This window comes from Pteropus vampyrus, unplaced genomic scaffold (assembly GCF_000151845.1).
Source record: "Pteropus vampyrus isolate Shadow unplaced genomic scaffold, Pvam_2.0 Scaffold194, whole genome shotgun sequence".
NCBI lineage: Eukaryota > Metazoa > Chordata > Mammalia > Chiroptera > Pteropodidae > Pteropus > Pteropus vampyrus.
In genome coordinates, this window is record NW_011888975.1 from 1,500,224 (window position 1) to 1,512,767 (window position 12,544).

At 41.1% G+C, this 12,544-nt stretch overlaps 1 protein-coding gene across 2 annotated transcripts in view; it reads right to left on the reverse strand.

The window, feature by feature from the left end:
* Positions 1-250: 250 nt before the first annotated feature.
* LOC105299804 (putative dimethylaniline monooxygenase [N-oxide-forming] 6) overlaps positions 251-12,544 on the reverse strand; it is a 15,763-nt gene continuing 3,469 nt past the window's right edge. Inside the window, exons 2-8 of one of the 2 annotated variants that reach the window (XM_011371713.2) lie at positions 11,006-11,194; positions 9,418-9,580; positions 8,071-8,213; positions 6,475-6,674; positions 3,901-4,256; positions 3,499-3,571; positions 251-761 (exon numbers count right to left, since the gene is read on the reverse strand). In XM_011371713.2, the coding sequence (XP_011370015.1) occupies positions 419-761; positions 3,499-3,571; positions 3,901-4,256; positions 6,475-6,674; positions 8,071-8,213; positions 9,418-9,580; positions 11,006-11,194 (1,467 nt within the window). In that variant the 3' untranslated portion in view covers positions 251-418. The remainder of the gene's footprint in view (positions 762-3,498; positions 3,572-3,900; positions 4,257-6,474; positions 6,675-8,070; positions 8,214-9,417; positions 9,581-11,005; positions 11,195-12,544) is intronic. The other variant, XM_023537580.1, reaches the window with a different exon arrangement.

A 12,544-nucleotide genomic window follows, 5' to 3' on the forward strand; every position in this document is an offset into this window, starting at 1 on the left:
AGAAGTAAAACTATCTTTATTTTCAGATAACATGATTATGTAGAAAGTATTATGAAATCTACGTAAAAGTTCATAGAACAAATGATTCCATTTCTATATGTTAGCAATAAACCACAGCAAACTTTATTCAGCCTGCAACTCTGTGCTCACTCCCATTTACCCTCCCGTCTTTTTTATACCAGGCATCTCCGCACTTGCCAATTTAGCACGTAAAAAGCCTTTTAGAATATAGATTCTCATCAGAAGAGAGAGGCTGAGTATTTCCATTTTATTTAGACTTGGAGTCCAATGGGCCAGAATTCGTTTTTACATCTGCAGGAGGGGAAAAAGCAGCTATGAGATTTTATATATCTGTATGTATAGGCATATCTGCCGTTAAAGTTCTAGGCTGAACTCTGAGACCCAAAGAGCTTTCTCATTAATAGAACATAAGCAAAACAGAAAGAAGCAGCAGTGGAAATAAAAGCATTTTAAGCAGGTCATAAAAGGGTTGGGGTCTGTGAGCTTCACTGACAGCTCTTGTCCTCATTGGCTTGACTGTCCGGTCCCATTGGGTCATGATGGCCTTTCTGGCTCCATCCCACTTCCCTGGGCCCATAAGTCGAAACTGGTATGGGCTGCAAGGACCGAAGTACACCTCGAGGGCAAGCTGGGGATCAGTCAGGAGCAGCCATGGTATGTTGGGCTTGGCCCCTATGAAGGAGCCCAGCTCGTCCATGTATGTGACGTAATCGGTCTGCAAAGTCTGGCTCTGGCCAAACCTGAGCAAAGAGAAGAACACATTGCGATGAGTCGTGACCAGTTTCTTATTTTCTATCTCAGTAGAGGAACATTTTAGTCAGTACCTCCAGTAGTACCCCACGCCTCTCTCTTTCCCCAACACTGAATTTACCATTTGTTCTTTGGCTGTGAATGAGCTTTTATTTTTCTCTTCTTCCCAATAGCTTAGACAAGTTTGATGTCATTTTGAGCTTTTGCCTCTGGCCATGTGGCCTGAGTGAACTGACCCTATGGTCTTAAGGTGACTGATGAACTTACTTTTCCTTTTAATACTTGACAATTCTTTTTGTTTTTAATTTTATTTTTTTAGCTATAGTTGAACACACAACATCGTTCTCTCTAGGCCCATCCATGTCATTGCGAATGGAAAGATTTTATTCTTTTTTAATGGCTCAGTTTTATTCCAGCTATAAATGTGCCACTTCTTTATCCATCACCTAGCAACGAACACAGGTTGCTTCCAGAGCTTGGCTATTATAAACAATGCTGCAATGAACGTAGGGGTGCATACATTTTTTAAAAATTATTGTTTCTATGTTCTTTAGATAAATACCCAAAAGTGGAATTGCTGGGTCATACAGTAGTTCTAGTGTTAATTTTTTGAGGACTCGCCATTGGTTTTCCTAGTGGCTGCACTAATTTACAGTCCCACCAACAGTGTACAAGGGTTCCGTTTTCTCGCCAACCATACATTCTCACATCCTCGCCAACATTTGTTATTTGTTGTCTTTTTGGTAATAGCCATTCTGACAGGTGTGAGGTGATATCTCAGTGTGATTTTGATTTGCATTTTCTGGGTGATTATCGATGTTGAACATTTTTTCATCTGTCTGTTGACCATCTGTATGTCTTTGGAGAAATGCCTATTCGGGGCCTCTGCCCATTTTTTAATCAGGTTGTTTTTTCATGTCGTATGAGTTCTTTATGTCTTTTGGGTAGTTTAACCCCTTACTGGGTATATCATTTGCGAGTATCCCATTCAGTAGGTTACTTTTTAATCTTATTGATAGTTTCCTTCACTGTGCAAAAGCTTCTTATTTTTTTTTTGAATTAAATTTATTGGGGTAACATTAGTTAATAACATATAAATTTCAGATGTACAACTTTATAACACAACATCCGTATACTCTGTTGTGTGCTCACCACCCAAAGTCTAGTCTCCTTCTATTACCTTCTGTTTGACCCCATTTACTCGTTCTGTCTCCCACCAACCCTCTTCCCCTCTGGTGACCAACATTGGCTTGTCTGTATCTATGAGTTTTTCCATTTGTTCGTTCGTTGCAAAAGCTTTTTACTTTGATGTAGTTCACGTTTGTTTATTTTTCCTTTTGATGACTTTACCCAAGGAGACATAGTCAAAACATATTGCAAAGGCATGTCAAAGAGGTTACTGCCTATGTTTTCTTCTAGGAGTGTTATGGTTTTAGGTCTTACGTTTAAGTCTTTCATCCATTTCGAGTTTATTTTTGCATACAGTGTAAGAAAGTGGTCTGGTTTCATTTTTTTGCATGTATTCATTCAGTTTTCCCAGCATCATGTCTTGAAGAGACTGTCTTTTTTCCACTGTATATTCTTGCCTCTTTCGTTGTAGATTAATTGACCATATAGGTGTGGTTTGTTTCCATCAATCTGTGTCTGTTTTTGTGTCATTACCACGCTGATTTGATTACTATAGCTTTGTATTATAGTTTGAAACCATGGAGCACGATACCTCCAACTTCGTTCTTCTTTTTCAAGATTTCTTTGGCTATTCAGGTCTTTTTTGGTTCCATGTAAATTTAAGGATTATTTGTTCTAGTTCTGTGAAAAATGCTATTAGTATTTTGGTAGCGATTGCATTAAATCTGTAGATTGCTTTGGGTAGCGTGGACATTTTAATGTTCTTAATTCTTCCAGTTCGTGAGCACTGTATATCATTCCATTTATTTGTGTCTTCTTCAAGATACTTCTTTCACCATTGTGTTATAATTTTCTGGGTACAGGTCTTTTACCTCATTGGTTAAATTTTGTCCCAGGTATTTTATTCTTTTTGATACAATTGCACATGGGGTTGTCCTCTCAGTTTCTCTTTCTCATAGTTCATTATTTACATATAGAAATAAAACAGATTTCTGAATATTGATTTTGTATCCTGCAACTTTACTGAATTCATTTATTTGAATTTCATTTATTTATTTATTTATTTATTTATTTATTTATGCGAAATCTTTAGTTTTCTATAGATGGTATTACGTTACCTGCGAATAGTGACAATTTTACTTCTTCCTTTCCAATTTGGATATTTTTTTTTTTTTTTTTTTTTTTTTTTTTTTTTTTTTTTTTTTTTTTTTTTTGATTGCCGTGGCTAGGACAGACAAGCGGCTGATTTGATGAGAATGGAGCTCTTGCGGAAAGTGTTACAGCTCTTTCTGAATCTTAGCGCTCCTGGCGTTTTGAACTGGACACTTCTCTGTGTGGGTGGACTGCCCTCTGCACTGTTGGAAGTTTGGCGGCACCCCCAGTTTCTACTCATTAGACACTGGTAGTGTGCCTTCTTCACTTATGATGACCAAAAATGTCTCCAGACTTTGTCAAATGTTTCCTGGGGGCCAAAATGAGCCCTGTTTGAGAACCTGTGTCCTAGTATTATACGGGAGAACTATAGTGACTATCATTCGCCATCTGCTACTGTGCAATTATAGCTAGTGTTCCATTTCATTAGCAGATACAATCTCTTACCACTTGAGTTTCTTGTCCATTTTCTTATCAATATCATCCATCATTTCCTTTGGAGTCGGCAGGGTACATGAGTCTAAAAATAGAAATGAAGAGGGAAATATTGAAAAAAAAAACAAAGCAATCAGAAATGTATAATGACATGTGATGAATTTCGTTCAATATTTATGAACTCTGTCCCTAAAAGATTTTGTATCAAGAGGAGCTTTCTTTGGTATCTTTAGTAGAATAACAGTTCACAGAAACAGAAATCTGAGGAGCCGGTGTACTTGCTCTCTGAGGTCATGGAGCACGTCTGTCTTATTTCTGTTACATCTCCGGCACCTGGCGCAGTGCTCGGCATACAGTAGGTGCTTAATAAATGTCCACTGACTAAAGGAATGGAAGACAAGATGGCCCACTTACTTGTAAACACTTTAACAGCCCAGCGGGCTTGCTGGTCGGCTGTGGGGATGGCAGCCCCAAGGGACTGGACAAGGCCAATCACAGCCAAGGTCGGCTTCTCCATCAGCGGGGGGAAGATGCCTTTAAACAAGTAGAGCTCTTTGTTCCTGTTCTGGATGATGGAGTCATCAAGGTAGGGGTAGGCATAATTATAGCCGGTTGCAAAGACGACAAAGTCGATGGCCTCAAAGACGGTCCCATCCTCGAACACGGCCGAGGTCTCTGTGAACTCCTTCACCCCGGGCTTGATGGACACGGTGCCACACAGGATGCGTGATGGGAGCTCGTCGTTGAAAACAGGCTCATTCCTCAGGGTACTGTGCAGAAGCAAGAGACAAAGGCCGTTGCCATAAACTATTTCATCTCCAAGAAATCTCCGCGACAGCCCATAGCATTGCAACTACATTCGAGCAGTTAGGCATCAGCTTGGGGACAACCGAGCTCTTCTTTTGGGCAGTTCTTTTTCTGTTGTCTGGAATTGTCTGTCTGAGCTGCCTCTCTTGGCCCCTGGAAACTTGAAGATTCTCTTATGCGTACCTAGACTATTTGGAGACTCACCAAATAGATTAGAATAAAACTAATTCCTAGACGTAATAAAAGGATTAAGAGTGTTGACTCTGGAGAGAGATGACCCGAATTTATAGCCTGGCTCCATCTCTTACTAGCTACCACATCCCAGTATGTTTCCTTATTCATCAAATGGGGACAATACAGAATCTACCTTATGGGGTTGTCGTGAGAATTTCATGAGTAATCTGTAAAGCATTTAAAAGAGTGCCTGGCACCTGTAAGCATCGTTATTATAAGTGAGCTATTATTGTAACTAAGGCCTCATCATTGTGGTGGGATTCTTTTTTTTTTTTTTAAATTTTATTATTAGTTTCAAGTATACAGTACATTGGTGAGACATTGATATAGTTTATAAAACGACCCCCCTGATGTTTTATTGCCACCTTTGGTTTCCTTTCATCAACTCTGGTCACTAAAGAAAGGATAACAACTTTGATCCTGCACTTCAGCTGCCAAAATTCAAGGAATGAGGTTTTTTTCGACGACATTCTTCATTTTGAGTTGTTTCCTTCAGAGGTTTGGGAACATCTTCCAACTATCTCAAACACTGAGAAACTTTATAAATCTTAGAATTTGTCTCTATGCTTCCACACTGTTCTCCACCTCTATAATCCTGCAACCTCTTCTTCTGTCTTATAAGGTGACAAAGAGTCGGTCGCAGGAAAATCTGTTTCCCTCTCCCGTCTCCCACTTCTGTTCTGAGCGGGAGTGAGGATGTGTCGTCAGTATCTCAGGGAGCTTGGAACCCTTTCCGGGAGGGAGCTTAGTTCTTAGGAGTGGATTTCCAAAACGATGTATTAATTAATGTCTAAAGGACAAAGCCAAAATACAGTTTTCAGTTACTCTTACAAGACAAACAAAATCTTAACCAGATCAAGCTTTGGGACTCCTATTGCATGAAACATAATTTCAAATATGTGAAATCATCTCGTCTTTCTGTCTAGGCATCTAGCGGTCTGCCCGACTAGGTAGGACACGTGCTGTGGACTGAGGGTTGGGCTCCCAAGCCTTGTATTTGTCGTTTCAGTTTCCAGGTTTCCAGTTGCCTCTTACTTTTCTTTAACCTGTTTCTCTACACACAATGAAGCACTTGCTGGCATGGGCCAGAGATGAAATTTCTCAGTGAGTCCTTTCTTTGCTTACCCACTTAAATATTTTTTCTCTTGACATAGTGATACTTCCAACTCGAATGTTTTTCTCATTAGTGGAAGTTGGGCTCTGTCTCCATAGAGAAGGACACAAGCGAATCTTGTTAATTTCATTGGCCTCTCAGTTCTGGGAAGTCCCAACACCTGACATGTCTGTCCCATGCCTCCTGACCGTCCTGCCAAAGTGTGACCCTTCGGTGGTGGAGGAGGTGTGCGCTTTGGTTTCGACCCTCCCCACTCATCCAGATGTGTTGATTAACACCACTCTGTTCATCGATCCATAGAGGTGCGTTCGAAAACTTGAGATTATCAAGAATGAATACTTTGTGCCGCTTTATAGTTTACAAAGTAGGTCTTACGTCTTTTATCTTAGTGAACACCAGAACAGTCTTGAGGAGTAGGTATTGTTGTTATTATTCCTATCTCCATTCACCCATAAGCATGAATGAGATAATCCTCAAAAAAAACAAAAAAACAAAAACAAAAACAAACCAACACAATTCATGAGTTAGCTCAGCTCTCAAAATTCCGTACTGTTAACTTGTAGCTTCCACAGCTGGATCCTGCATGTCAGGGTGATCTAGCTGCCTGCTGCATCCCCAGTTTGAATTTTTCCATACTCCTTTCCCCACTAGACTGATTTCAATAAGATTTTCATCCCATACGTGGCCTCTGGGCATACAATGTCACCTATGCAGTCCTCAATTTAATCCCAGCAGCCTCAGCGAGACAACTAAAGTCAGACCTAGAGAGAAAGAATTCAACTTAAACCAGCGCCCCACTCTTTTGAATGACAAATGCGTATTATTCATAGTACCCATTTAAAGGCATCAGGCCATAGTTCTCGTGCTTAAACCACGTGTTCATCTTCTTGACATATAACCAGTCAGAGACAAATGAAGGAAGAACATTCCAGAGGAGGCTTGCAAAGCGGGTGACACACACCATGTCCCAAGGACAGCCATCATCCCAAAGCCGGCTCATGACCCAGGAACCACTTCTGGTGCTGATAATGACCTGGTGGGGAAGGCCACATAGATATCAGTGTCACCCCTTAAGAAATGAGTAGATAAGACACAATTCTATGGACGTCTCTATACATTTCCCTCAGTATTCAGACAGGAGCAATTTTAAAGAGGTGGGTCACGATGAGTTGTCCATGATTAAGACCAGGTAGAGGCAGAACTCTTCCCTTTCCCCAACCCAGAGAGCTAGTGCTTCGCTGTTGTAAGAATGAGGACCTGCCTTCTTGAAACAAGAGGGCTCTGTATTCAACCGTGACAGGTTTTGTCTTCACACACTCGTAGACTAACACGGTAGGTCTGGTGGACACCAGCCGATCCAGCCAACCTCAGTGGTGGTGGGTGGTGGCAGTTGCTGGGTTGGGTGGGGGAAATGTAGCTAAATCTTTAGCTGAAATCAGGCTGAGGAGATGCCAGAGATTTAACTCTGCTCTCCGTCTCTGGTCTCCCTACACACTCACCCAGCAGCACCTTTGCTGGGTGTCTCGGACCATGACGGCTCCCTCGGCCCTGAGACAAACCCACTGCCTGGCCATTGTACCACTCGTGTAATAATCCAAGGGAATCTGACTTTTAAAAAATTCTTAGCTTTTATCTACTTACATTTAAGAATTCATTGAGCACCTATTTCCTTTAAAATACGTTGTTTCTTCGGGGTCTACTGATTGCACATGGCACAGCTCGGAGTCTCTAGGAGACGTTCTCTGCCTGCAGCCTGGCTAAGTTGGGTTCTCTTTCCATCGTGCTGCCCCTGCCATACTGAATGGCATTGAAGTCACATTACCTCCTTCTGCGGTGGTCCGCTTACCTGTCATCTCACCTCTACCCATTGCCTGCTCCTTGAAGTTGGGAAGAAATCTGACTTTTATTTCTGTGTGTGTTCGTAGTCTGACATAATTTTGACACATAGGAAGCACCTGATATTTGTTGAGCACTGGCTGTTGAATGGATAAACGGTAGGAAGAACTAAATCTTGTGTATCTCCCAGACCTTCAGAGTGGTCAGCTGAGTGCCTTTCACAGGGTACATGATAAGAAATACCGTCAGATGATAAATAAATAAAGTAGAGTCTGATTAGTCACCAGTGTGCTTGGAAGCTATCAGAACATAAAATTGAAACAGAAATGCACACACACACACACACACACACACACACACACACACACACACTTACCTCTGAGTCCAGCAGAATGTACCTTCTTACTAGCATGGGCCACATTACTTTGCTGCACAAGGAGGGTGTCTGCAGTCCTCCCTGACTTAAGGGATCTGCACAGCATGTGGCTCCCTTGTGGGATGACGTGACGAAGATCATCCTCAGTGCCAGGCTGCTGATTCTGTAGTATAGCCATACTCAAGGTCGGTGTCCTCAGACCCTTTAGATCACTTACCTGTGTAGCCAGGTGACTGAGCTCAACAGCAATGTCACATGCCGAGTTCCCCAGGCCAATCACGAGGACCCTTTTCCCCTTGAAGGCTTCTGGGCCCTTGTAGTCCCGGCTGTGGAGGTAATGGCCTTGAAACTTGTCTAGGCCTAAGTGGAACATAGGGAGTGGTCTGAGTTGATTTTCAGAAGAAATAATGAAAACTCCCTTTTTTGGATATTTTTATTTCTAAACTTCTCATTAATCAGTCTTAATTTTTAAAAAAAATTCCCTAGTTGAAATGCATTTATTCTTTTGGTGGTTTTTTGACACGACACCCCTCCCTCAAATAATTACTTTTACTGTCTTGAAAAAAAACCCCTTAACTATGAACATTTCTATTTTTATAATAAAAATAGCTAATAGTTAATACTGTGGGCTGGGCCCTCTCCTAAAGGCTTTGCACGTTCTAATCATTTACTCTCGATAACATCTTTGAATGGTTGGTATTAGTATTATCTTATTTTAAAAGACAAGGAAATTGAGACAAATAAGGACTTGTCTAAGGTCATATGGTAAGGAGCCAGTGGGATAAGGAGTTGAGCCCAAGCATTCCAAGCTGATGGTAATTATTCTTAGTCTACAGGAAAGATACTGCCTCTTAACGTTGTTGGTTTTGACCTCTTATTCTTCCTGACTCTCAACTCTTTTAAGTATCTTGGCCAATGAAAATCATGCTTTGAATGGGAACTCCAATATTTTTGAGTGGACAGGTGTTTCTATTGCAAGGAAGGAAGGAAAGAAAGAATGAAGGAAGGAAAGGAGGTTGCTTGTGTATTGTATTTATTTGATGTTTGCCACTTAAGTTTAGTAATGAAGTGTGCCACTACACACACACACACACACACACACACACACACACACACACACACACACACAGATTTCTAAAGTGAATTTGAAAAATGTGGATATATATGAAATTAGAAAACTCAGCTTTTCTCTATAAATAACAAAGATGTTTCTATTATAAGAAAAATTGACTTTCTTTAAACAATTTGGTAGTTGGACTCTACTTTTCTGAATGTACCTTCATTCAGAGATCTCATGTGCAGTCAGGACTTATGTGTGAGTTAGTGTGCCTAAGATAAGGACCTGAGTCTTCATCTTATCTCAAACTTGCAGGTCCTTGATTCTTTTAGTATAGGGGTTCAGGAGGCCAATTATTACTAGGTCTCACCTATCATCAAACTCACAACTTTTGTTTTGAAATCTTTGGAACCTTAACAATCATTATGTATGCTCAATGGAAAGATCTATTCTAACCTTGATGTTTGTGTATAAGTCCCCAGATTATTATATATTTTCCAGACTTACCAGGAAAAGAATCGCTTGGCAGATTGGGGTATACATGATGGCCCGAACAAATCATTACAGCGTCAAAAGTAGCGGATTCCTGCTTCCCATTCTTTTCCGAGACAACTTCCCATTGGCCAGTAACTCTGAAGCTGGGACATTTCTTTATACTGGAAACCAGGGTCTTAAAGAAAATCAGAAAGAAATTCCTTCTACTTACAATTCTGTTTGTTTATTTGTTTATTTATTAGCGGTGTTTCTGTGGACGAAATAACTGTTATGAGCTCTCCTGGTCATTGGGAAATGTATGGGACGATAATAAAATAGGAGTCACAGTGAATCTTCAGATTTCGCAAGGAAAAGTACTTACTGGGATGTATTTACTCTTTTGACATCTCGTTAGTAGATTTGGGGTATACGATACTAAGTGCTCTGGTGGAGGATGTCATGTCATTTATGTACTGACACCCTCCATGGACATTCACGATTTCTTTTCCTCTCTGACTTCATCTTCTAACTATTCCATAAATATAGGAATGTCCTAGGGGTCAGTCTTTCTTAATCTCACCTTTGCTCTCCATAGTATGACTATAGGGAAAGTATATATAAAATCTAAATTATATTAAATACAATTGTAATCATATTTAATTATTATAATTAACTGAATCAAATTCTTATAATTATTTGAATTCATTATACTTATTATAATTAATAATTATAATTGGGATTATATAATTTTATAATATAATAAATTATATATTATATCATATAATTTATAAATTATAAATTATATTATAATATAATATAATATTATAATATAATTTATAATTTATAAATTATATGATATAATTTATAAATTATAAATTATATTATATAATTCATAAATTATAAATTATATTATAATATAATATAATTTATAATATAATATAATATAATTTATAATTTATAAATTTATAATATAATTTTATGATTTTATTTATTATTTTGACATAATAAATAGAATTCCATATAATCCCAATTCACACTTTTGCCGATTATCTTTGTAAGTATATGTGCTTTGTATTTAACAATAATGAACTGATGTTAAGAGTTCTAAACAATGGTGCAGCATTATTGTTATTTATGGAGATGATGCCGCCCATAATTTCTAAGGCTCCTAATCTAAGGAGCTAAGTGGATGAAAGATGAGAGAAAATACCGTATTAACCATTTATTTAAGTTGCTACTCTTCATCATGGAAGAACTTGTAAGGAATACCACGTTTTCATGACCCACAACTCATTGATACGAAGTCTAAATATGGACCAGGGACTCTGGGATTGCTCCTAAAATGTGAGCGCATCAGGGTAGAAAGCACACCGTGAGAGCATGGCTGCCTCCAGCATTTTCTATGGAGTCTTGAAAGCCCTCAGACCCTGGTGGGGAATTTATTTAGGGATAAAAACCCCAATGCGTGAGTACTTTATAATCCGAACCAACGCCTCGCCTCGCCTCTCAACGTCCCGCCGCCACCTGGCTCTGGTTTCTGTCGAGAAGCGCTGTGTCCTTGCTGCCTTTCTGACCCGTACGCATCCGGGTACCAACGGCACAGATATTTGGAGGCCCTTACCTCAAACCGAATATATCTTAAGAGATTCTTCTTTTGGGCAAAAGCCTCTATGTATTCCTGGAGCTTGCTGTGGTGCATGAAGTTGGGGTAATCGTCGGGGTACGGGAAGTCTGGGAAGCACATCATCTCTTTGGAAGAGTTGGTGAACACAGACGGGTAAATGCTGGCTCTGCCTTCTTCTGCATGGTCCTAGGGAGAATAACAGGCTTAGGAAGGAAGCCAAGGATGGTGTTCCCCCCAGTCAATATTCAATGCTTGGTGGATGAGAAGCTTTAAAAAAAAAACAAAACAAAACGAAACCCAAAGACCCATGAAGAAAATGAGCAGGTCTCTCTGTACGATACGGACAGAAAAGCCTTCAGCGCGGTTCCTGGCACAGAGCTGGCTGCTGTCCGCCGTGGGCCTCTTATTCCAGTGACCCTCAGGATTTCCTCTGTGATTTTAGTCCCACAGAGTTTTCTTTCTTTTTCCAATCAGAGCACTGGTCCTGACCTCACACTCAGGTTGGAAAAACAAAGGGACAAGTAAATGGTCGGAAGGAGAGGCTGCAGCCTCCAGCCCCTGTGGCTGGCTCTGTGGCGTTCACTGTCCCCCGCCACAGCCGCGGAGCCTTCTCTTGGCGTGGCTTCCCGACTTTGGCGTGCTCAGACTCACCCGAAGGGCTCCTCAGGCCATAGCTTCCTGGGCCTGACCCCACAAATTCTGATTCGGCGTCTCTGGGTTGAAGCCTGAGAATTTGCGTTTACAAGTGCCAGGGGACACTGTTGCTGCTGGTCTAGGGACCATGTATGGGGAACCACTGCTCTGTCGTAACTGAATTCTGTGCTTGAGGGGCTCCTTATGTTACCAGTTAGAGGTGTACACCCCTCACCAGAGAGGGGCCGAAGATTCTGCTCTTCATGTTAAAGCCACTGTATAATTGAAAAATAGCTTCTTTTGAAAAGCAGTGCGAGGCTTGATTGAAAAATCAACATTTCCTCTCTGTCGCAAGGGCAGGACTAAAGTTCACGCCATGTGCTGCCTAGAAAGTACATTCGAAAGCTGGCAGCCTCCGCTTCCCCACATCCTGAAAGAACGCCCATGAGATGAAGGACGAGGAAGATGATGTCATGTTGCCGCTGGATTCACCATGTCTGTCTCTCTCCAGCCCCAGCTGACCTCTGGAAGACGGAGGCAAAAAGTACTGGAGAGAAATGGGAGGAGCGTGTCTCTCGGGGGAGCTGCCTGAGGCTTCGATGTTTTAAACCTCAAGCTGAAAATAAACTCCCTTTACTCACGATTGCTGTACTTCTTAGAATAGCTAAGTCCAGAGATTTTAACTTTTTAAACCTGACTTGGAAGTTTCTGCTAAGGTCAGACAGAGGGTGAAGCCTTCATGCCTGGCAGGTGCTCAGGTCGGAGTCCCCCCACTCCACCCCGCCGTTCACCCAGAGCCAGGAGCTTTCCCTGATGGTCGAGGGGAGGAGAGCGGGGAAGGGCGAGAGGGCTGAGCTGTAGCCGGGGGACCGGTTCAAACATGGACGAGCCTGCCCTTGGATT